This window comes from Prionailurus bengalensis, chromosome E4 (assembly GCF_016509475.1).
Source record: "Prionailurus bengalensis isolate Pbe53 chromosome E4, Fcat_Pben_1.1_paternal_pri, whole genome shotgun sequence".
Taxonomy (NCBI): domain Eukaryota; kingdom Metazoa; phylum Chordata; class Mammalia; order Carnivora; family Felidae; genus Prionailurus; species Prionailurus bengalensis.
In genome coordinates, this window is record NC_057360.1 from 42,582,596 (window position 1) to 42,608,403 (window position 25,808).

The following is a 25,808-nucleotide window of genomic DNA, read 5'->3' on the forward strand; positions in this document are numbered from 1 at the left end:
AAGTACATCGTTAGGGACTAAACCTGGCTCCAGGGTTGTTTGCTGAGGTCCTTTTTATGTGGAAAGAATGGTTATTACCAGGGAAGGTTTTCCTTTTGTTTTACTTGCTATCCAGATGCTGCTCAGACTCTCGCTCTCGCACAGGATCACAGTATGGATATTCCAAGTCAAGACCAACTGAAGGTAAAATCACCACACGGTGACTTCTTTTGTTGTACAGAGTGGCCCCTTCTCTGTACCTGTGGATCTTGGGCTCCCAAGACCTTTCCCCGAATGTGGTAAGAATTTAATAAGAAAGGTTCTTGGGAGTTCACAGACCAGGGACAGAGTGAACCTTCTCTGTTCTGCCTATAACAGAGTTCCAGTCTCTGCATCTTTCTTTGGGATGTAGCACTTCTGATCTTCAGTTCCTCCAGTTGGATTTTCTTTGGGGTTTTTGTGTGTGCCTGTATGTGTGATGGTGTATGTACATAGGTGTTTGAGAAAACTGCTTTATTCGATTTTAACAGGCTTGCGGCAGTTAAATTCATGTCAGGCCGTTCTTAAAGCTTCCCCAGACCTGGGAGAATGTTATGATCATCTTGGTATATGCTGAGGGTTTCACATGTTTTCTGAACGATGCCTAATTTTATAGTCTAGAGGCTTTATAGCGATAGCCTGTTTTTAACAGTCGGTTTGGACCTTTTGTGCAGAGATTTTTTTTTCCCCCAGTTTTGGGGTTCTCCTAGTTGTGCTCACAGTGGGTTGAGGAGAGGCGTTGCCTTTATTTGATGACTGTTGTGAACTCCAGAGATCTCTTTCTTGTGCGTAACCCATTGTGCCGCACACTAACTGGTGAGCCAGAGTGGAACTGCTACATCCCCTGGTCTCAGTCATTTTTACTGCACTAATACACCTCTTTCCCTTTTTTCCAGCAAAGTTCAGAAGAAAGTTCCAGTTCTAGGAAAAGAATGGAAGAAGGCAATATACCTACACTGCCTACCTCACAACATAAATGCAGAAATTCTAGAGAAGGTAAGTTTTGGGTTAAGGCTATATACACTTATTTTTTTCTCTTTTTCATTTTTTTTTCTTTTGTTGATGACTTCTAGAAATGGCATTTATTCATATTAAGCACTGGCTGTAATTGGGACCATTATATAAGCAACTCAAAATATAACGTACTTTCTTTGCATATGAAGTAGGAGGGGCATATGTCATACTTCTGTGTCTCATTCTTTTCTGAAAACGTTTTCTTTCCCCCAGTGACCATTATTAACTTGGAAGAGGATGGTAGTGCTCCTTTAGCAACCCGTGATTTCTGGGCTGGAGCCAGTCCCTTCCTTTGGCTAGTGTGCTAATAGAAGATAGCTACACATTTATCAGTTGGCTGCCTGGCGAGTCAGCTGCCTTGGCCTTTTAAATCCTGTCACACCTGTATATGTTCAGTCTGGTTACAATTTTTACTTTTATTTGTCTGCTTGAGGCAGAGGCTAATTTTCATAGAGTTTTGAAGTTTGCAAAGATATGTACTTAGTATGTTAGAGCCGAGAATGAGGCATCGGAAGTCTAGTAGTTCCTTTGCCCTCGGATGGTAGTCCTCAGCTCTTTGCCATCCATACTGGATATGCTATGGTCAAGTTAAACGAGTTAGTCGATATTTTGGAAGTTTCCCCCGTGCCCTGCTTTATAAAATATGTCCTAACATTTTTTCTACAAAGGTGTATACTGTCATAAATTACTCAGAGGTGTTTCATGGTCCGATAGTTTCTAGTCTTAGGCACCTGGCTCACACTTGGAGCAGTGGCAGGTTAGACCTCCAGCAACCTCCAGAGAGTGATGCTGCTGAAATTGTTTTCTTGTTTAAAATTGAAACAGTTTATCATGCAACTGAATTTTGGGCTGCCTGTTTACCTTGGAGCTTATTCTGTTCTGAATGGTATTAAATGTGTATTTTTTTCTATAACTGCAGGTCCTTGCTTATTTGCTACTCAGAAAGCTATTTGAAATATAAGAATAGCCAATTCAAGAGATTATATGTTGTTTGTGATGTAAACTTTGAGAATAAATAGCTTAGTATCTTCAGGAAAGTAGATAGAAAGGACAGACTTTTTATATGTGGAAAGTATATTTCTGTTCTCTTTACAAGAAGTTATAGAGCTTGAATAGATGAGAATAATTTTAATATGGTGCCATCTCAGGAATTTGGATTTTGATAATTCTAGTAATGAATAAGTAAAAAGTTGAACTTTCTCCTGAACTTAATGGGCAGGGATCATTATAATTTGTAAGTAGATAGGTAACCTTCTGTTCTGACAGAGATCTATTTATTACAAAAGTTGCCAAGCACGTGTACCTCAGGACATTTAAACACTTGTGGCTGCCATTGGCGTGCCTGGTGCATTGGGAGGAGTAGAGGAGAGTGAGAAAGTAGGAAAAGAGGAAAGCACAGCAAAAAAAGATTGGATGATGGGAAAGAAAGAAAAGAAGTTCTTGTGGTAGCAACAGACTTACGTTAGTAACCACCTTGAATGCCATTTGGATGTACAAAGCAACATCTCTTACTTGGAATATGTGGGGCCTTCTTATGTTTTGGATTTGTAATATTTCTTGATTTTAGATAATTCCAGGAGAGCCCATTGATCTAGAAAGGACATACTTACTTGGATAACCTTGAGTTCAGCATTTTATGATGGTTGTTACCTGTCAAAACGTGAGTTAGTGAGAAACATTTCCTGAATATGTGGTAGCAGTGAGACTGCCTTGTCAACCTTGTGAATGCGCATTCCGGTCTGGGCTGCCTTGGTTCTGTCTCAAGTCGGACCACCATGCCACCACCATTTGCAGTTCAATGGATGGAGCCATTATCAGGCATCATGTGCTACAGCGAGTCATTCTTTAGTTATCGCTGTGGTAAGAATGTTTAACATGCGAATAATGACCATTTTGAAATCCTCTAAGAGCACTGTTGTTTGGATGCTTTCAGAGTTTAGATTTCTTGATAAATGATCCATCTACTTCTGGTGTCATTACTTACCAATGAATGAAGCCTAAATAGGAGGTTTGGCTCTGCCACTTTTGTACTGGGTGTAGACATGTCTTTTTATCTGTCTTAGAAAGAGATTGTAAGTGTTACAAACCGAGTTTTGATTCTTAGTGTTGTGTACATAGTTACCATTCTTTTCGTTTGACCGCTGTAGGTGAAGACTTCATAAAAAACTTAACCCAAGGTGAGACCTCTAAGCTGGACCTTGGGTTTGAGGAGTGGGATATAGCCGGACTGCCTTGGTGGTTTTTAGGAAACCTGAGGAACAACTATACACCTAGAAGTAATGGCTCAACTGATTTACAGACAAATCAGGTAAATGTCACATTTGAAGAGGAACTTTTTGTTTTCTTTTGAAAGAGTAACATCCTTGGTTGCTCTTGACCACACATTGCATTCTGTAAGAATTCTCATTCAGTGCCACGACTTTAAGCACCATCTGTGTGCGCCTGATGCTCAAATCTGTATCTGCAGCCCTGACCTCTTCTCTTAAATGCCCACCTTCTATATTCAGCTGCCTACTCACCACCTTCACTTAGATGATCTGACATTTAACATGTTCAAACCAGATTTTTCTTTTAATTTTTCTTTTTCCCCAAACATTCCTATCCAGCCTTTCTTTTTTCACAAGTCTACCTTCTATCCAGTAATTCTAGCCAAATCCAAAGGGCTATCCTTGATTTCTTTCTCTGTCATATGCCGCATTCACGTTGTCAGCTCTTTACCCAAAACATATCCAAAATCTAACCCCTTTTATTACTTCCGGTGTCATACCCTAACGCGAGCCATAATTATTCTCTTCCTTTATCTTATTTTATATTCTCCATTGCACTTCTCGCTTTGTAAAACTGTTACTCTGTTTCGTTTTATGTATCTCTTGTCTGTTTACCCCTACTGAAATGTAAGTCCAGGGCTTTTGCATCATTTACCACTCTATTCTGTTACCTGGTACTTAGAACAGTACCTGACACGTAAAAGGCGTTTCGTGAGCATTTGCTCAGTAAATGAATGGGTATATTATAGTGGCAAAATAATAAGTTTTCTTTTAGGAATATTGGAGAAAAGCATGTCATAAAATATCCATAGTTGAATGTGGAAAGAAAGTTATATTTAAAGTTGTTTGGGAATTCAGAAAGAAGATTTGAGTTACTGTCAGTATTTCTCATATTTTAGTAAACATTATTGACTGTCAAGGAAATGATGTACCACAGTTAATAGAATGTCTTCTAGGTTCTCAGAATACCACCTTTGGAAAGGAGTTGAGGGAATGGATTCTATTTAGTTGAGCAGCTATGAGTCTTTAGCCTTTAAGCTCTTTAGTACCATTTCTCAAGTGTTATACTTGAGTTACTGTTAAAGTAGAGAATTCTTTGCCAGACTCCTTTATATCCACTCGTGAGTTTATACATAGTAGATGCGAAGTAGATGTCTGTGGAATGAATAGATGTCCGTCGAAGAAAGAGGCAAGGTGTTCTTTGGAGATGTGTAAGGACATTGAGTTTTGGGTTCATTTTTATTGGTTCAGCATCACTGATAAGTGTCTGACTATAAACCTTTTTTTCTACTAGGATATAGGTACTGCCATTGTTTCAGACACCACAGATGATTTGTGGTTTTTGAATGAGTCTGTATCAGAGCAATTTGGTGTGGGAATCAAAGTTGAAGCCGCAGATACTGAACAAACAAGTGAAGAAGTAGGGAAAGTAAGAGACAAAAAGGTATGTTTGGAAACATTTCGCCTTGTTTGTATCTACGTGTACCTAGCATAATCTGTTCAGGTCTGGTATCCCAACCCTTTTGTACAACAGATGACTCACATAATTCCCCCCCTTTAATTTCTTTTTAAAGTTTGTTTATTTTGAGAGAGAGGGTGCGAGGTGGGGGGAGAGAGAGAGAGAGAGAGAGAGAGAGAGAGAGACAGAGAGACAGAGAGACAGAGAGACGGAGAGAGAAAGAGAAAGAGAGAGAAAGAACTCTAAGCAGGCTCCATACTGTCAGCATAGAGCCTGACGTGGAGCTCTATCCCGTGAACCGTGAGACCATGACCTCAGCCGAGATCAAGAGTTGGATGCTTAACCAGCTGAGCTTTTTACTCATTACTTTTTCATGTTTTCCTGTATCCAGTTTTAAGAGTCACATTAAGTTAACCAAGGCTGTCTTAAAAACAGAATAGGACTGTTTGGGTGAAACTCCTCCTCCTTTAGAAGCAATAAGCTGCCCTTTCCTGCTTGTCTGATCTCTCACTGTGGAGTTGTTTCTTTAGGAGACCTTTCTTTGCTAACAAGGCAACGTTCTAAATGGCCACAGCAGCCTGTAGGGAAAGAAATTCTTATTTCTTGGACATCTCCGTGTCTTTCATAGCCATTTATATGTAAATGGAAATAGATGAGTTCTCCCTACATATTTTAGAGTTTAAATAAGGGGAAAGAAGAGAGAACTCCAAATACACATGGCGTGAGCACACCAAGATGAAGCATGTGCTCAAGTCTCAAAAGAAATTGGACACCAGCTCCAGTGTCCCAACATTGACAAGATTCTCAGTAAACATTCATTGAATAAATGTAGCAAAACACACACCCTGAATAGGGTCATTTTTTTAATTCAAGGGATTTTCATAGTAATTTGGGTTCCTGAAGGATATGCTGGTGTGGTTGTAGGCAGATAGATGCTTAGGTCCTGCTAGCCTAGTTGTATGTTGGCAGCATTAGAAGGGACTACAAGTGGCTTGAAGGAAGACAGAGGGGACATTTAGAAACTTCCATGGAGAGAGGTGGGACTTAGAATACTTGAACTTGCATGAGAAAGTTGCTATACTGAGGTCCCTAATTGAATCATAATTGGTTTTATTCCATTTACCAGATCACAAAGTAGGGTGTTGTTAGAATTTTAAATTCCAAATTTTAAAATTTAGAAGACACTTCCCACATTTCTTGACTTTCTGTGTCCTGGTCCATGGGCATGTTGTTACAGGGCAACCACAGTATCACTTAACTAGGTTTACTTTTGAATATGAGAAGTAAAACTTTGAAATACTTTGTTTTCATTCTTGACATCTCAGTTCCTTATTTTATATAGTACTCTTCACTTTCGTTTTCTCGTGTAATTCTGAATGCCTACCTAGATTCCCAACATAAAAAAATCACATTTGGGGCGCCTGGGTGGCGCAGTCGGTTAAGCGTCCGACTTCAGCCAGGTCACGATCTCGCGGTCCGTGAGTTCGAGCCCCGCGTCGGGCTCTGGGCTGATGGCTCAGAGCCTGGAGCCTGTTTCCGATTCTGTGTCTCCCTCTCTCTCTGCCCCTCCCCCGTTCATGCTCTGTCTCTCTCTGTCCCAAAAATAAATAAACGTTGAAAAAAAAAAAATCACATTTAATGATTTGTAGCTTTTCTACTCTGATATTGTTTATTTTCATTAAAGTCATACATTTGGGCGCCCTCTTCTATTTGGTGACCTTTCTGGGTACTTTTTAATCATTTCTTCCACTAAAGTTCCGGCTGGGTGCATCTAGAATCATTTAAGCTATTTTCTTTCTAAGTGCTAGTGATGGAGGCAGAGTGTAGTTTTAAATTGAAGCTCTTCTGTCTTTTTTGCTCTCAGGTTATAACCTCCTGTAAACTAGGTGAACCTCACTAATGAGATGTCTTTGCCCTCATAGGCGATTGAAGTGGGAAAAAATGATGACCTTGAGGACTCCAAGTCCATAAGTGACGATACTGATGTAGAAGTTACCTCTGAGGTAGGGGTATCTAGTAAAAGAGCTGTTTTGCACCCCCCGCGTCTCCCAGTGTGTACGTTCCAGCACTGCACTTGTGTTGAAGAAGGCCATTTCCCCCATTTCTATCTCCCTTTCCTTGACGTTAAGACATGTTGGCTTCTTTATATTTTGTGGCAGGTTTTTATTGGAATTTGGAGAAAGGGCGACTTAAGTGCCTGTCTGTATGCCTTTCTCCCCGCTGACAAAATTCTTTGGACCTGATGCAGTGGACACACAGAGTTGTTCAGAATAGTCCTGCACTGCTTTCCCCACTAGCCACCCCTCTGTAATCGTAAAGGTAGACTTATAAGCTATCTAAAATTCTTTGTCAAGTACAAAGATCATATTTTCAGTGCTTTGTTAGAAATCGACAAATGGAAAATGGCTTAATTTCCACACAGGTTTATGTTAATGGAGGGCTAGTAAATGAAAATGGAGTATTAAGCTGGAAAGGTAATAGGTATGGATTTGTCACCAAATGACAACTCAGGTTTAGACTCAGATGTATACCTTTTCTCTTTTCATGCTGGTTCCCCATTTTCCTTTTAGTGCTTCCCTTGGCTAACCCACCGTGGGAAGAAGGGTGGTGGGGGAAGGACAGGGGAGGAGAGTTTACAGTTTGCTGCTTGGGGATAGAAAAATGGTATGTTGTCTTTGGTTGATCCTCCCCAGCTCCTGGCTTGCCACTGTTGCCCATTATGGTAATTGACTGCAAATTATCTGTCCGTGTATAGCTAAGTAATAAAGTAGAATATATTGGTCCGTTAAGGGTTCTTGACCATAATACCAATAGCAGAGAGAAGTGTTTCCATCGTCATCAGACTTCTTTGGCTACTTGGGCCCAGAAAATCTATTAAGCAAATAGACTGTATTTTATCAAATCAAAGATGCCATTGAATTGAATAAGCCCTATTATTTTATGTACTACTAAAAAAGAAAAAATGATGCCAGTTAGACTGTGACACACCATCAGTTATGAATTCCAAATCTTTACGAAGCCCCTTTGAGTATCTGGATAGCATTTCAGATGAGATGTGAGGATCTTAAGCCGGCAAGAGTGTTGTGAGGCTCCCTGAAGACCACCCAGTTTAACAGATGGTCGCGTCCCTGCCTCTTGGCCCATGATATTGAGTTACGACTTCTAAACTTGAAGTGTGTGGCCTTTGTTCTGAAAGTAATCAAGTCTGCCTGTGTCCAGTCATTGATCCTGTCAGAGCCAGGCAATTAGCCACATTAAATACCCTTGACTTGTTCCAGGTAGCTACCTTTGCATGAAGCAAGGCATTTAAAATTCATTGAGCTCCAGTATCTCCTAATTTGGTATCTACTAATTTGGGTATGGAGAAGTAGGAAAAAAGTTAGGGGCATCCAAGGACAAGAACGTTCATTTTTCAGAGGGTATGGTTTAGGCGTGTAGTTAGCTAGTGAGAGACCATGAGTAAATTTAGTAGTTTTCAAATCTCATTTTAATTTTAGCTTCCTTTTTTTGCCAAATTTTATATTTCTTAATTAGTGGGGAAGAATGAAAGTGTTCTCTTTGCTTCATTCTTTAGCTTCTTGCTCAGTAAGAGAGTTAAGTTGTACAAAGAAATGAACTAAAAAGAAGGCAGCAGGGAAAAGCCAGCAATCAAAATTCCATCCAGATGAGATAGAATGCCAAAATAATGAATTTAACTTTCTTAAAGATAGCTATATAAATCTTGACTTGAAAATGGCGGTTGTGTCACTATCATTGTAAAACTTGTCAAGACTTTCTTCCACGTGGCTGTGGAATTTGCTCATATGCGAGGCTAGACCACCGATGGGGAATGTCCGGACTCTCACCAGCTTAGTGAGATGATGAGCCAGGGCCTACCCTCCCTTTTCCTCAACTTCATGTTTGCCACGGAGTGAGTGTTAATTGGCTGCACTTGTCTTTGTAGGATGAGTGGCAGTGTACTGAGTGCAAGAAATTTAACTCTCCAAGCAAGAGGTACTGTTTCCGTTGCTGGGCCTTGAGGAAGGATTGGTATTCAGATTGTTCTAAGTTAACCCATTCTCTCTCCACGTCTGATATCACTGCCATACCTGAAAAGAAGGAAAATGAAGGAATTGATGTCCCTGATTGCCGAAGAACCATATCAGCTCCAGTTGTTAGACCTAAAGATGTGTATACAAAGGAAGAAAACCCTAAACTTTTTGATCCCTGCAACTCAGTAGAATTCTTGGATTTGGCCCACAGTTCGGAAAGCCAAGAAACCATATCAAGCACGGGAGAACAATCAGATAACCTTTTTGAACAGAGAACAGATACAGAAAGCATGGAAGATTGCCAGAATCTCTTGAAGCCGTGTCGTCTGTGTGAGAAAAGACCACGAGATGGAAACATTATTCATGGGAGGACGGGCCATCTTGTCACTTGTTTTCACTGTGCCAGAAGATTAAAGAAGGCTGGTGCTTCATGCCCTATTTGCAAGAAAGAGATTCAGTTGGTTATTAAGGTTTTTATAGCATAGCTAACTCAGCGAGTTGCAGGAAATATTACCAGGGCTAGGTCATGTTTCAAAATGTCAGTATTGAGCATCTCTACTCAGTGTAGCCCATTACATCTGTTTATTTATTTGGGTAAACATCTGTGTTCCCCAACATTTTTGCTTCTAAACTTATATGGAATTTGAGAATGCGTTCTTTAGAACTAGGTTGCCAATTTGGGGGATGCTGTTAACATGAAAAGATACGTTAACCACTTCATTCTCTCCTCAAAGATGAGGATCTGGGAGAAAGCAACTGGCAGTACTAACAAAAATACATTAATTCGCTCACTTACCAAATTATTTGAAGATTTACTATTTCTTTAGTTAATTGTATTCCCCATTCTTTTTTTCTGTTAGGGAATGTTATTAGGCATTAGGATCCAAGGTGGCTATTAGAAAAATACTAAAGCTAACAAAAGAAATAATAATAAATTTGATTAGTCAAGGTATGTAATGCTATATAGATTGTTGCAGTCAGGCTGCACGATTCAGATAAGCTAAAAGAAAAGTCTTGATAAACAAGCGCTTTCTTCCATGTGTGCCTAGAACAATGGTATGGAGCATTTTTGCTAACATACTCCTAAAAGGATTTTGAAAAAGTATATGTAACCTTTTGCACATTTTACACCATGAGGTATATAATTAACAGACAAAGTTTCCTTTCTGGTGAGTTGTAGACCTCTGAGTAGCCAGCCTAAAACAAGCAATGGAACATTTCTGTCTCCTTAGAATGTTTCCCTTGTTCCTCTTTCCAAGCAGTTCCCCCTCCATTTCGTGCCTCTCATTCTAGGTTAGCTGTCCTTTTGCACATGTTTAGTGTGACATCTAAATTTTAAAAATACCTTTAAATACTTAGAAAGCGTACCCTATCCGATACATTGTATATGTGCCTTAAAAATATTTTTCTCAAAGCCTTGGAGCTGTAGGTTTCGTTGATTAAAGTTATAGAAAAAGTCCTGTCATATAAAGTAGCAAAGCTGTTCTCATTTTAAAATTCATCAGCCAAATCAGATTTCACTTTCAGTCAGAAAATGTTTGACTTTATTTTTAAAAATAAATGCAGTAACACATTTCTGGCACAACCGTCTCAATTACAGTTCTAAGGTAGGTAAGGCATAGAATTTTTAACCTAAGCTCCCTTTGCTTTACTCTGTCCTCATTATCTTCTGAGAATCCTCTGGAGGTTTTTTGTTGTTCTTTTATTTGATGCCTCTAGAGGTTTTTTACATTCTGAGGCAATGCCCCATAGTAAGATTCTAGATGGGTGAGAGGCAGCCTTTCCTTTGGAAATAGGGAGTTATGGCGGTTGTGAAAAGGATATTAAGAAAAATGGTAGATCTGAAGAAGCCTTATCTGAGCACATTAATCTTAGGACAGTACAAATGGAAGTTGAAGACCTTTAAGCTGATGTCTTTATACCTATCCCTGCCTGCTTTCTCCATGGAAAAATCTTGAAGTATGCCCAGGGGTATGCATATGAGATTTTGGGGACGAGGGCCCTAGAATTAGCAAATTTACTGATCCAAAAAATTACCTGGGTTGCTTGTTAAAACAGCCCAAGTTTAAAAAAACAAACAAACAAAAAAGCCAAACTCAAACCCCCCCTCCCCCCACTTTGCCCTGGAGTTTCCATTTGAACATGTGTTCCTGGAAGCTGATTCAAGTGGTCCACAGACCACACTTTGGGAAGCCCTGCCCTAGAAGGAAGGGTTTTCCCAGTTACAAGAAGTAGAATGAACGAGATCATTTTTAGCAGCATATTTAGTTTTCTGAGGGGGAGTTTTGTTAAAAGTTCTAGAATTTTAAAACTAGAATGCACTCATATACTCAAGCCCCTGTTATTTTGCACTTGAGGCTAAGTTTAAGGTTAAATGACTGTCAAAAGTCACAGCTAGTGATGGAGCTATTACTAGAATCTAGGTGACTTGTAGTAAATCTCTAAACCATGCTCGCTCCCTTGTCATTGCTTGTTAAATATATAAAGTGGGATGCTTCTCGAATTGTGGTAGCTCATCATCCTAAAATACTGCAGAATGTGACTTGCAGCCAAACTAGGACTTTAGAGAGAGTAATAACTTTTAACGCTTTTCTCCCCAAAGAAAAAGGCCCTATAAATGTCAGGCTTTCTTATATAATCAGATGTCCTCCCACAGGGAGGACAGATAAAGGTGCAGAGGAGCCTGATCCATTGTCTCCAGTATTGTTCCTTCTTGGGGAAGGAAGTTAAGTTCCTGGCTCTCTCTAGGCATCAGGGACAAGGGTTTGTTTTCCTTCTAGAAGTAGAACGAGTCCTTTGAGTTTAGTGTTTTGTTAAACCATGGTAAATGCTCCACCACTCCTGCAATTTAAATGACTTTTTCCCCTATTTTCTCTCAAGTACTACTCTCTTCATAATAGTTTGAAAGCCCTCAGTTTTGTTTGATTTTTGCCGGTTCGGCGCTTTTGCAAATGGTAACTTAAAGGAGGGACAGGGAGAGTTGGGGATCTGCACTTGTACCCTCTGATTCCTCTTACGAAAAGTCGCAGGTTTTTTTAGAAAATTAAAAAATTGGAAAATTTTGTGTTTGTAGATATTCGATGCCAGTTTTGGTACATCCTTGCCTAGCACAGGATCCTCTTTTGCTGCTCAACTTTCCTTCTCCCCCTTGCTCGCCTGGGTTTTATACTGTCCCCGTTACCACGAAATACTTTGCTTAGAACATCCCAAGCTGTATGTTTGAGCTGTGAGTGGTAGAATAACCTAGGCTCGGGTTTCCTGGATCTCTGATGAGAGCCGAGAGCCGTGCGACTGACTGCAGCTGTTACAGAGAAACGAGTGATGGTATCTGCAGGAGGAGGCAGCTGGTATTTCTTGGTAGCTTATCTGAAATCCGGGATGCCGCTTCCCCTGCAGATTGTTTCCTTCATCCCGGATCCCTATCCTGTGTAATCACCCCTGGGAGTGGAGGATAGCAAGTAGGACTTGTCATTCCTTGGGGTAGAATGGGTGAAGAGTCCTGCAAAGGGCCACATCACGCTATCAGAGCAGTTCGTTACCTGCATCTTGATTTGTTTTTGGTTTTGTTCTTTTTTTTTCCATGCTACTGCGGTACAGGTATGTTTTACTCACTGCCGGTAAAGCAAGACATAGTTTGTACGTGAAGTCTTCATAGTTTTACTTCTGCCAGGTAAATTCCTAATTTCCAAACACTACTATTTATCTTTTAGTTGTATTTAGGGTGGACAGTGTGCTCTGGTGTTCTGGAAACAGTGCCAGTTTACCGCTCTTTTTTTAGCAGCCCGTCCGATTTATCTCCTTTTCTCCCTTTTCACTCCCAGATGCTTGAGTGGAAATCTTGATTGTGAGGAGGGATCTCTTAAAGTGGGTGCCAGTGGAGTTTAACTTTTCTGCATCATGCCATAGATTTGTGATCAATGAAATCATACCATATTAGCACCAAATTTCTGTTTCTTTCTTTCTTTCTTTCTTTCTTTCTTTCTTTCTTTCTTTCTTTCTTTCTTTCTTTCTTTCTTTCTTTCTTTCTCTCTCTCTCTCTCTCTCTCTCTCTCCCTCTCCCTCTCCCTCTCCCTCTCCCTCTCCCTCTCCTTCTCCCTCTCCCTCTCCCTCTCCCTCTCCCTCTCTCTATGTCTTTCTGTCTTTCTGTCTTTTTCTTTCTGTCTTTCTAAGTAATCTCTATCCTCAACGTGGAGCTTCAACTTCTGACCGAGACCAAGTTGCATGCTCTACTGACTGAGCCCAGCCAAGCGTCCCGGCACCAAACTTCTTATTTTAATTACCATTATTAATATTTATGATCAGGTTACCCTGGACAGAAAATTCAGAGCAAAAGTGACAAATCTTAAGAAACAATGAATTTTTAGGTTACAGCTAAAAATGTCTCCTGTCTCATTAACTCCCTGTACTTGCACTGTACTTACAATATTTGCTATGCTTTTGTATTAAATACTTAAATCAGACTTGATAAAAATCTTAAGACCAATGCATATTGCCATTTTTTCGTAGTCCATCTATGGAATATCATAGGTTCTCGGTCCTAGGCTTGAACAATGGGTCAGCGTCTAGCCAAGCCAGCCTACAAACTGCCATGAACTTTTCTAATATAAGATGGAATCACTGCCAAGCATTTGAAATATGCAGTTTTGTTTTAATAATAATTTATGTATATTTAGGTGTATATAATGCTTTGTAGGACATTGTTTTATTTGTGACAATTTTTAGTGGTCAGGATCATTTGTAACCTTTTTTTTTTTTTTAATGTCAACTCAATGCAATCTTTGGCTCCTTTGAAAAGTCATTAATGAGAAATTGGTGAATGCTAGATCTTGGGTTCTGCAGAAGTATTGTGTTATCTCTTGGTTCTCTTTAGAAAGGAGGAAACTTGTTAACCAGTTATTTGCAGCCCCCCCCCCCCCGCCCCGAGAGTTATGTGAACTTTGAACTATATGCCTTTAGATACTGTGAATCTGTTGTTTTCCATTTAGCCAAGTATCTACTTAAATTGTTCATCAGAGCCCTAAAGAAGAATTTACTTTGATGGTTCTCTTCATTCATGGGTGTGTATATATGTATGTACATACGCTATCAAGACTGCTAATGCCTTTGCTGAAAATGGCTATAAAATAGGAAGTAGCTGTGTTTAGGATCTGCACTTCAAAGAGAAAAAACCCGTAAGCTCTCCCCTGTGCCAAAAGCAAAATGTGCAATGTTTACAAATGTCTGGAATTTTGCACTGCCGTAGGGTATGCTGAGGTTACTTTGCTGGAATTGTCCGGAAGGTGATTAATGGAGTTGCAGTTCAGCGTATGAGGAGAGATACTGAGGGTCTGCAGCTGAACTGAGGTAGTGGTTCAAGTGACTCCCTGGCCTAACTTGGGGACAGTTTTTCCAGACTGCTTTGGGACATCCTTTCCGTGGACAGAGCTTTCCTCGGTCACCATTGCTACATTCGTCCTTTACAGGAGCCGCCAGATCTCTTCTCACCTGTGGGAGATTGTATCCTAAGCATTTTGAGATCTTTTGATAGAATGAACGTGCAATCCCAAGTAATGCCGTTACTGGTGCGTGTGACCTTGTTAAAGAAAATACAACCTTCAAAAACACTCGGGTTTACTGTACCTCCATCAGAGCCTTTTGAATGACTGAAAATGTTACAGAGAAGTGTATCTGCAGAGAGAAGTAGCTGATATCTCTTGGTAGCTTATCCGAAATCAAAGATGTTGCTTGTCCTGCAGATTGTTTTCCTTTATCCAGGATCCTTATTTGATACCTTCTGGGAACATAGCACAGCAAGTGAGAGTCCTCATTTCTTGGGGTAGAATGGGTCAGGGATCTTGAAAAGGGTCAAGTGCTATAGAGTAATTCCTGTGTCAGAACAGTCGCTATCATTTGGCAAATGCTTTCTTGAAAGTTGACATAATCACTAGAACACTGACACCTATCAGAACACCTAATGTCTTATCTTAAGGCTTTTTTTTTTTTTTTTTTTTTAACAGCTACCTTGATGTCCTACCTTTCCTCTTCCTTCTTCCCTTACTGTTGCTCTTTTTTCCTCAGAGTTCAAAGAGGTCTGCTTCTGGATACTGCTTTTATACCAAAGGCCTTCTGTATCACCCCTGGGTGGTTGTAACTACAGTGATCTTTAGATAAGATTCCTCTTTTCCAGTCAGTCTGGGGGAGTGTTTCTGTTGGAGAGTTAGGTGGCAGATTCTAGCAATCAGGAGGGGAAGCTGTGACATCAGAGCTACTATCTAATAAAAAACAACTCGTAGTTTAGGCTTCCTTTGCGTCCATGATGGGAGAACAGGGAGGGCAGTCAGTGCCACTGTTGTCTCCGCACTAAGAGATTGAGGCCAGCCTTCCCCTTTCCTGCAGGACTTTTTTCTCCTTCAGTTTGCCTTGCTTTTTCACTTCCTTTTAAAATAATCAAAATGTCTCCTTTTGGGGTTTTTTTCTTTCCTCCTTTTAAAAATAATAGAAAATGTTTTAAAAGGGGAATGAAATGTTTCTGGCCTCCTCAGCACTTGGCAAGGTAGAAGTTGTAAGCAGCCTTTGAACAGGACTCTGTCCTTAGTCTGTAGGCACTATTACGTGCCTTTTGGGTAGAGATAAGGAGTGAGATCATTCCACCCTCTGTGGTCCTGGTCTTGACCTTCTTAAGCCTCGGTTTTTCCCATCTGCAAAATGAATACTTGTACTACCCTTTTTCTACCTCATAGTTTGTTATGGAGATAAAGGATGCGGGAGCAACCTAACCTGTAAATTGCTTTAAATAAGATGTTCAGAATTGTTATACCAAGCTCTGGGGTATGTATTCAGAATACCTCATGTTCTGGAAGCCGAGCACAAGCTCCTCTCTATGCCTGCCTAGCAGAGCCTATGTTGCTTCCTTATACCCATGCCTCTAGCCCATCTATTCTTTCCTTGCTATGAAGCTCTTGACTAGAAAAGAGGCCATCTCTAGGTTCTGAGAGAAGTGTGTGTAAATTTGGATAGTAGATACAACTGCCACGCTATGGTCTTGATCCACGAAAATTTTCTACGTGCACTTGAGTAGGTGGCCTAAAATGCACTGCCAATACACCGAAAACATGCAGTTTTCCAAATAACATATCTCATCAGGTAGCATAACCGACAGGAGTGTAGCCAATGTGCTTGCATCGCGTGGAAGGAAAAAAGCAACTTTAAGTAACTGAATGTGGCCAGCTTAGTAAATGGGGAAAGGAGACAGCTTCATGTGTTCTCATCTAGTCCTTTTAAGCGCCAATAAAATAGCTCTGTATCTTTTTGGTTTTTGCACTATGTAATGCTTTTAATCCCTGTTGATTCTGTTGTGCCTTTTTGTGTATTAAATATTTTTCGTTTTGCCGTTGTGGTGTCATTATTGGGGAAATTTGTATATAACAGAATCTCACTTTTTGTTTTTATATGCAGTCTTCTGTCTGATTTGGGGACGGAGAGAATAGAATTTGCTATAGAAGTTGCTGTACTTAATCAGTAGTGACTTTGATAGTTTCCACCATTCACCTATTAGAGTATTGTATTTCATTTTTAGGTGCCCAGTCCTTCAGTTTCTTTTTAAAAAAAAATTTTTTTTTAACATTTATTCATTTTTGAGACAGAGCATGAACGGGGGAAGGTCAGAGAGAGAGGGAGACACAGAATCCGAAATAGGCTCCAGGCTCTGAGCTGTCAGCACAGAGCCCGACGTGGGGCTCGAACTCACATACCGCGAGATCGTGACCTGAGCCGAAGTCGGACGTCCAACCGACTGAGCCACCCAGGCGCCCCAGTCCTTCAGTTTCTTTCTGAAACTGAAAAGATTTTGCAGAGTTGCTTTGAACCTTGAGCTAGTTAGGTCAAGTGGAATTTCCCCAACTATAGTCCTTGAGAATTAGAGAATGTATCATACCTGCATGTCTAGGGTGATTTGAGACAAGCCTGCCTTCTAGGCATCAGTCTGTACCTGACTCTTCTGAGCCCACGACTAAATCGCCTTGTCCGTCTTTGCTACTGGAGAGATTTCAAATGGTGAGGTGACAGATTTGCCTCTACTGAGTTGACGGAGACATGCTAGGTGCAGGCTTCTATTTTGTGTTTCGGATTGGGGCTAGTTCAAGAGGTAGTGAGGGTTTGTCACAAAGTACACATTGATTTATCACTTCCATGCCTAACGTTTGCTGAGGTTTTTAGATTGGGGGGATTCTAGCCCTCCTTGAAAAGCTAACGAAACTTAGGAAATTCTTATAAAAAAGCACAACATTTTACGTTCATTTTCAGTAGCTTCATTGAAACCACTGGTCTGTGGCCCTCCTGTTCTGTTCTTTTGAGGGATATCACGAAAACCTGTCCACCAGAGAGCTTGCTAGCCCACGTTCTCAGAAGGTCATGTCCTCCCAGCTGGGACCGTTAAGGTGAGTGAAACTCGGGTCAGTTGTCCTGAGCTCAGGGCCACTGCAAAACAGACACGGATTGGTGTATGCTGCACAGTTGTTGGGGGCACACTTCGTAGGCTGTCTTATCTAGAGTTATGTAATATGTACCTGTATGAGGAGCTCCTGGGGGTGTGGGGTGATACTGGAAATACTGGGGGTAGCATTTAAAAATGAAAAAAAGAGGAGGAGCATCAGAGCCAAGGATGAAGCCAGTTTCCGTGTCCAACCCTTTCCACGTTTTGTGACCCCTTTAAGGTACTTTGTATGGATTCCAACTGCATAACATGTTTTGTTTCCTGGATTTTTGCATCCTACTTAACCTGGTGCTGCAAGCTGAATCATTGTTGAATGTAGTCTGGGGCTAGAGTAAGGCGAGCTGAAGCTAGTCACTGATTCAAATTGCCATTCGCAGACGAATGCCTAGTTGGTACTTGATTGCTAGAATTTTTTTTTTAAGTTTATTTTTTGGAGAAAGCACAAGTGGGGGAGGGGCAGAGAGAAGGAGACACCGCATCCAAAGCAGGCTCTTGTGTCATCAGCGCGGAACCCGATGGGGGCCTCCAACTCGAGAGCCGTGAGATCACGACCTGAGCTGAGATCGAGGCAGATGCATAACTGACTGAGCCACGCAGGCACCCCCGTTTGCTAGACTTTGCACAAATCCACACTCTAAAGGTATCACAAAAATCAGTGCTATTAGAAAGATTGCAGGTCATTATAGGTTTGGGGATGCAGGGATAATCTCACTACATACCTTCCCAGCCCTGAACTCATGTGGTTAATACTTTCTTTTGCTTTGTTTCCTCTTCAAAATAAAGCATGGGAGTTCAATTCGGTCAATAAGTACTTATTTGATGTTAATCTGAGCCAGATCCTGCTTGGCACTGGGAATAGCACAGTGAATCAGGAAGCTCCCTCAGTTGCCTGCGGTCTGCGCTGGAGGTAGGGATGGGGGCAGTTTGCACACGGGCCAGGCAGCGGCAGTGAAGGAAGTGGCTTTGGTGGTTCCACGTGACTGTGACCGGAGCCAAGGGTGTGATGGGAGAAGTGCCGAGAGACGGCCCTGGGGTGTGATGCGGGTGGGCTATGACAAGCCAGGAAGGTTGAACCTTATCCTGAAGGCAGTGGAGAGCCATTTAAGGATTTTAAGCACGAGTGTGACATCTCATTTGCATTTTGGGGAGCTTTGGGTACATTGTTGAGAATAGACTGAAGTGCCGGCCAGAAGCAGGGATAACAGGGCCTGGCAGCAACCTGGGCTGGAAACAATGTTCCTAGAGTGATGGCAGTGGACCTGGCAAGAAGAACAGTAGATAGCACTTACTGAGCGTTTAGTGGGTGCTGACTGGGCATTTACTAGTCCCATCGGGTATTTAAGGCTTAGAGGAAGTAAGTAACCTGTCTGAGGGAATGAACCTAACTGACAGAATCGAGTCAGTGGTTAAAACTATTGTGTCTGAGACAAAAGCCCAAAAGAAGAAGTATGTGGAGTTGACAGAAACCCAGGCGGAAGGGACGCACTTCCTGAATGAATGCCTGGGGCTGTGAGGGGAAAAAGGGAGGAGTCAGGGATGGCTTGGGCAGTTGGTGGATGGCGGTGCCACCCACGGAGGTCTAGAATATGGTAAAAGGGGAGGTTTGTGGTGGTGGTGAGGTAGGAAAAAGTGATGAGTTTTGGACGTGTTGACTTTGTGCGTATGAGAGATCCAAAGGGAAATGGAGACACCTGGGCTGTAAATACTAAGCACATGTCACTTATCTTGTACTTTGTAGGTCCCGGGGACACTGTGCTGAAACTGAGGAACGTGGTCCTTGCTCTCGTGGCTTCGGGAAACGGGCTAGGCAACACGTAGGGTTAGTGTCACGCGTGGTCTGTTGGGGGCACACGTGCTGCTGTGGGAAATACAGAAGAGGGGCCTGATCTAGTCGAGAGTTCAGGAACAGCCTCCTTGAAGAGTCGAGAAGCCGAGAGCTCAGGGAAGGACGGGGGTTGGGAGATGGGGGAGCATGGAGGTAAGAGCAAACAGGCAAGGGCCTTGGAGCTCATGGTATCTGGCAGACTGGAAAGTTTAGTGTGGTTGAAAGCAGGGAAGGAGAGTGCAGTCCCGCGGGGGAGGCAGTTGGCGGAAGGGTTTGAAGAGAATGGAGGAAGTCCGGGGAAGAGGAGAGAACAGACTTAGAGAAACTTGCTAGGTGATTGCCTGACACTAGCGGGTCTCCGGACCAGGGCTCCTCAGCCTTAGCATGATGGACATTTGGAACTGGGAGATTTTCTGTTGTGGGGACCGGTGTCCTGGGCATTGTAGCATCCCTGGCCTCTATTCACTAGATGCCAGTAGTGCCCCTTCCCCAAGAAAAACTGTCCGCAGGCACTGCCACATGTCACTTGAGGAGAGAATTACCTCTGGCTGAGAGCCAGTAAGCCCAGCCGCTGAGCACTTCAGGAGAAAAATCAAAGAACTTGCAGATTGCTGTTACGACGCATTCATGTCCCCAGCCTGGGCTCTCAGTTCTCCCTGGTTCTCCCGTTCCCCTAACAGTTGAAGTGATGTTTCTACCCTCGAAGCTAGGAAGGAGAAAGTGAAGACAAGTTATTTGACTTCTCTAAGTCTCAGCTTCGTCATGGGATAATAGATGTTAAGTCAGCACCTACGAAGTGTTCAATAAATGTTATCTATCATTATTATTTCTGGGAGGGGCTGATAGGAAATGGACAGGCTGAACGAAGTTGAAAGATGTATGGTAGGAGCGGACTGAGAGCAGGAACGACAGGCCGCTGTGTTCCGAGATAGACTGATGTTCTTTTTTATTTTTTAAGGTTTATTTTTGAGAGAGAGACAGGCAGAGCGTGAGCAGGGGAGAAGCAGAGAGAAAAGAAGGCATAGAATCGGAAGCAGGCTCCAGACTCCGAGCTGTCAGCACAGAGCCTAACGCAGGGCTCCAACTCACGAACCGCGAGATCATGACCTGAGCTGAAGTCGGACACTTAACCTACCGAGCCACCCAGGCACCCCTAGACCGATGTTCTAATCAAGACTTCCAAGATTGTGATAGATGGTGTCATCAAATCATCTGCCACTTCTCTCCACCACGCTCCAGAGAGGGTGGGTAGTGCTCTGTGCCCTGGTGGCACCAGGCCTGTCCATGAAATGTCAGCGGGAATGAAGTGTACTGCTTCTGAGCAGAGGTTCGGGGGACGTTGCGAGGGTCAGTCAGGGCTTCTTCCCTCAGCAAGAGGCTAGTGCACCCCAGAATGAAGGCTGCCCTGCAGTCTGGCTCCAAGATCGACGAGAACAGGGAGCAGAGCTGCGGCTGTCCTGCAGTGGGCAGAGAAACAAGACTTGGGGGGTGTGCCGCTGACTTAGTCTGAGCGGACTGGCACAAAGGTGGGACAATCCCAGCTGAGGGTAGGTCCCAGGCGTGGCATGGAGTGAGCAGTTCAAGCATCATGGAAGAGGAGTTTTTTGATGTTGGTCAATGAGGAAGGGTCCTGTGAGGCTGGGGGTGTTGGATGGGTCATTCCTGTGGCGTCGATATCACCCAGGATGTTGGCAGGATTGTGGGAACCCAAAACCGATAACGAGTGAGCAAAATATCTGGAAGGTAACCAGATGGCACTATAAAGGAGGTCTAAGTCTCAAAAGAGCAGAGATTTCTGTGTGGAGGGATAGTAGTCTGGATGAGGTCAGGGAGGCCCGTCTCCTCTACTGAAGGTGCATGAGGTTTGGAGAAATGACTGCCAAGGTTCCTTGGGGGAAAGCCAGGTATCTATCAATCATCTATTTATTTTTGAGATAGTGTGAGCAGGGGAGGGGCAGAGAGAGAGGGAGACACCGAATCTGAAGCAGGCTCCAGACTCTGAGCTGTCAGCATAGAGCCTGATGAGGGAGGGGCTCGAACTCACGAACCATGAGATCATGAGCCGAAGTCAGACACTTAACCGACTGAGCCACCCAGGTATCCTTTAAGCCTTAAAGAAACAGAGGAAAGCAAAAGAGTATATGGATGCAGGCAGGGGATGTTTACCATGAAACAGTTCATAGAGTCGTAGTTCGTAACTTGCTTGGGGTCAAGGGGTGGGTGCTCTGGATCGCCTCTTGAGAGAAAGGATATACACGCATGTAAAATCTTACGTGCAAACCCAGGAGGTTTTGACTACAGTTTAAACTATAACGAACGCATTTGGTCTAGGTAACCCCATCTTGCCTCCTCGCACTCTGGGACTCTTCCCTTCATCGTTAACCTTTAAAAGAGTCACTGGTGGGAAATAAACCATGCATTCGAATCAAGTTACAGAAATGTGAGACTTCCTGGGCCCTAAATTGGGAAATTTTAACTCAAAAACTCCAGCTTTATACTGCTCAAAACTGGGTAAAGCTGCTACCTAAATATGGGATGCATATTGGCAAAAATTACATCCACTTTCTTCTGTGTGTGTGTGTGTGTGTGTGAAACACTTGTAACCATCGGGATTTCTGGAATCCTTGGCACTGCATCAGAATTGCCAGTTAGCTACTTGCTGGGTGACCTTCGGCAGTTCGCTTAATGTCTCTAAGCCTCAGCTCACTGATCTGGAAAACAGAGCTGATGGACAAATGAGCTAATGCACGTGAGGTGCTTAGCACCTGAGACTTCCTTCCACTTGCTTGCATCAGAGCTGGGGAGGCGGCTTCCTCAAATAGGAGCCTCAAATCTCCGGCTTCTAACCAACAGACATAACCTGTACTGTCCACCAGAGGGCACCAGTAACTTGTAAATCTAAGAGGAATGTTCCTTTGCCCTTAATTGAATCTGCCTGAGGATAACCCCTTAGGTTCAAGTCTTTATTTAAATATTCTTGCTCTTGGTGCCTGAAGGAATCATTTGCAAGATTCCTCAAAATGCAGAAGGGAAATCTGAAGTAAGAAGTTTAGGGTAATTGGTGCTCTTACTCTACATCAGCCATCAAGAGAGTTCTATTAACGTTGTTTTATTTTGTCCATTTCTACCATCCATTGTCTGTCTCTTCAGACTATCTGTAACCTAGTTACAAATTATTCTCTCAGTAATAAGTTGTTGCTGGTCCTTTCTTCCTGGTTTGTTCCAATGAACTGAACTGCTGTTTTTCCCTTTGATGTGCAGCCTCCCTCCTGTTTCCCCTAGTCATGGCCAGCCTTCCTTCCAGCAGTGGGGGCTGGGATCCAGTTCTGATCCTTTTGCCTTACTGTTGAGCCTCAGAAGCCATTTCCCTAAATCCCTTTGAGGTGAGAGTCTAGTGATGGATGGGTACTCATCACAAGAGGCTGTGTTCTGGGGGGGGGGGGGAAAGCCCTTTCTCCATCTGCTCCATCTGAGGAGGGGAACAGCTAGGAAAAGTGGAGGCTACCAGCCACTAGAGCCTTCCTCAAAATGTCATGGATTTCAGGGGAGCAGTGATATCCAGGGTACCCACTGCTTACTCTTTTTTTTTTTCTTTCTCTAATTTGAGAGAGAGGGAGAGAGAGCAGGGGAGAAGGGCAGAGGGAGAGAGAATCTTAAGCAGGCTCCGCACTGTGTGGAGCCCCGACACGGGGCTCGGTCCCGTGACCAGGGATCATGACTTGAGCTGAAATCAAGTCGGACGCTTTCTCGACTGAGCCACCCAGGCGCCCCTGACCATCCCCTTGTCTAGATGGGTTGTCATGGCTGACGTTTGCCGTGTGCTTCGTATTGGGTCATCTATCAGTTCGGTTTTATGTCATGTGATCGCCACAACAACCCTGTGAGAGAAGTGTGGTGTTGGGCGAGTGGAGTGGACTACCCCCGCACAGAAGCACAGAGAAGCTAAATGAAGGACAGGGAAGACTTCGCCAGGGTTCCATTTCAGTCAGCATTGGAAGCATTCCACAAGGCCAAGTTTTGTTTTGTTCTGTTCTGTTTGGTTTTGTTTTATGGATTGTCCCTTACATAGCAGGATATTTAACATCTCTGGCCCCCAAGCCCTGTCGTTAAGGTACAAATTATACCTTCCAGAAACCCCAGAAGGTACAGTACAGGTAGGTGGTCCTGCCACCTGTTAGAACCACTGACTCATATGCATGGTCACAGGAAAAAGGAGGGTTAAACAAATTGCGTTGCTCCTCTGGTTATTTTTACGTTAATGAAGGTCGCTAGATGAAGATAACAGAACAAGAGGAAGGAGATCCCTGGGGGTGAGCAGAACTCTGTAAGGGAAGAGGCTATATTACAAAGGAAGGGAATGAGCTCTAGACCAAGGCGATCTTCCTTTCTAATCGCTGCTAAAACCCGGAGCGAGGACAGAGTCTGGCCTCTCAAACTCATACCTTTAGAGACCAATCGGTTGTCACAGACCAGGATGGCAGCCGGGTCAGGGGACAGAAGGGAGTGCCGGGGCTGGAGCCGTCTGGACAGCCGGGCCTACACAAAGGGTGTTTTCATGTGGTAGCGTGGGCTCATTGTTGCCAGCCTTTCTAATATTTCCAGAGAATCCACCAGGCCAGATTTTTAAAGGAAATCTCTCTATCGTAGATATGGGATGTAAAAGCAGTTCTAACATTCGTTTGGCCGATGGATGGCTGAGTCGGTTGAGCATCTGACTCTTGATTTCAGCTCAGGTCATGATCTCACAGTGGTGAGACTGAGCCCTGCGTCCTGCCCTGTGCTGCTGTGGAGCCTTCTTGGGAATCTCTCGCTCTCTCTCAATAAATAAATAAATACATACACATTAAAAAAAGAAAAAAAAAACATTAGGTAGGCCAAGAAAAAAAAATGCCTGCAAGTGAATTTGAATCGTCTTGACTTGTGAGTCAGGTCGTCTTTGAGAGGCCATTCCCATCAAAGGTGCCACAGTGTATGTCCACCGTGCTGGTGACAGAAGAGATACAGGTTTCAGTATACACAAAAAAGAATTTCCTCCCCATCCCAGCTGCAGACAGCCGCAGGGCAGGCTGGGCAGAGGACGAGCGGGCATTCCTAGGGGCAGTGGGACCCCCAGAAGCTGAAGCAAGGATTCCTGTGCCATCTTTGGTCCTTTCTGGATCTGAGATTCTGGGATCCTGGGGTTGTGATTCCTCGAAGGCAGAGCTGGGAACATGGAAACTCTAGAGCTTGGCCAGTGCCTGGAGTGCGACCAGCTCAGGCCCTGTCCTTCCCCCTGATGTATAGGAATGGGGAAGAGCTGTCCCTGGAGTCCCTGCTCCCTAGAGGCCCTTTGTCTCGGTTCTCAGTACCTGAAGTTTACACATGCAAGCTGCTCTTACTGTCTCGCAGCCAGTGGGTCCCTGACACCAACTGCAGAGCTAAACAGCCAATTTTCCAGCCCAGCTGTTCTGCTACACTGACTTTAAGCTTAAATGCACTTTTCTTTAAAACCCATCAGGAGCTGTCTCCTTCCCTCTGCTCATTTTCTTGGCGTTAATCCAGCAGAAAGCAGGTACTCAGGATAGCAGTACTTAACGCTTAGAATGCTGGGGCCGTAGGTCCTCCATCGGACTCCACCCACCTTCCCCTTTAGGGCCACGATGGGACGGGACGTCCATCTGGTTTGTAGTGGAGCTCCCAGTTGCCAGTGCCTGTGCCCTCCATGCTCTCTGGGAAGGGGTCTTGCTCTCTGGTTGGGCAGCCTGTGCCTTTAAAAGCAGTGCCTTTGCTGGTTTCTGACTTGCAGCAGTGGGATAGTCAGATGTGGGGGAGGAAGCAGGGCTCTGGCAACCAAACTCCTGCTGTGGAGGAGTTGAAAAGCCAGGCTGCAAATGTTACTATCTAACATTGCTAGGAAATCTCTGTTCCCATTCTTCAGATCTAATCCGTCTCTGGCTTCTCAAGTCCGTAACCCTTCTCCTTCTGGGCTTTGCTTACATCCCTACATCCGGCATTGGGGCAGGCTCTCGGGAAGGGAGGTGGTCCCCAGCCCTGTTCCTTGCCCTTTTGGTCCATGTGCCAGCATAGACCAGGTTTTAATGAACCTCAGAATCTTCTGTGCCACAGATGGGGAGGACCGTGTAGGTGAAGGCTTTCCACAAGCCATGGAGCACAATGCATGGAATCATCTGGAGACTCGCCCCAGAGAAGGTCCTGGCTCTCCTGTCTCAGCCTCCCTCTGGCATCCCCAGGACTCAGTCCGTAAGTCTCATTTTCTTCTCCCGTCTCTCTTCAGCCTCACATCCAGAGGCCTCGTCCAGGTTAGGTGCTCATCCTCCACCAGGACCAGGGGAACCCTGATCGGCTGGGGGACTTGGGAGGCGGTGCTCAGCACGGCCCTCAGCCACTTTACCTGTTACGCAAAATTTCAGAATTGTGAATGGGATCGGGGCTTCTAGATTTTAGGCTATCACAGATGAATAAGATAAACAATAACAAAACCCAAGAACAGCAAAAGCCGAAGCTGTATTTATGAGATGGAGACTCAACCTAGGGTTTCCGGCCTTTATTTCATCAAACGAGTACATTTAAAAAGCAACAGCTAGTAACTACTGTCTAGGACCACCATGTTTTCAGAAAGGAAAGGACATATGAATGCCATAAATGTATGAAGGATGTGCTCTGCTATGAAGGACTGCCCTTTGAAGGGCATCCTAGAACTCTGTGGGGCAAATGACCTCATTCT

The 25,808-nt window shown here is 43.5% G+C and overlaps 1 protein-coding gene across 3 annotated transcripts in view; it reads left to right on the top strand.

The window, feature by feature from the left end:
* Positions 1–16,157, top strand: part of MDM4 (MDM4 regulator of p53) — a 43,207-nt gene extending 27,050 nt beyond the window's left edge. Inside the window, exons 6-11 of one of the 3 annotated variants that reach the window (XM_043568690.1) lie at positions 116–183; positions 915–1,014; positions 3,180–3,340; positions 4,594–4,743; positions 6,681–6,761; positions 8,702–16,157. In XM_043568690.1, the coding sequence (XP_043424625.1) occupies positions 116–183; positions 915–1,014; positions 3,180–3,340; positions 4,594–4,743; positions 6,681–6,761; positions 8,702–9,274 (1,133 nt within the window). In that variant the 3' untranslated portion in view covers positions 9,275–16,157. Of the gene's footprint in view, positions 1–115; positions 184–914; positions 1,015–3,179; positions 3,341–4,593; positions 4,744–6,680; positions 6,762–8,701 lie in introns of those variants that run through there. The other 2 variants (XR_006295425.1, XR_006295426.1) reach the window with 2 other exon arrangements.
* Positions 16,158–25,808: the final 9,651 nt, after the last annotated feature.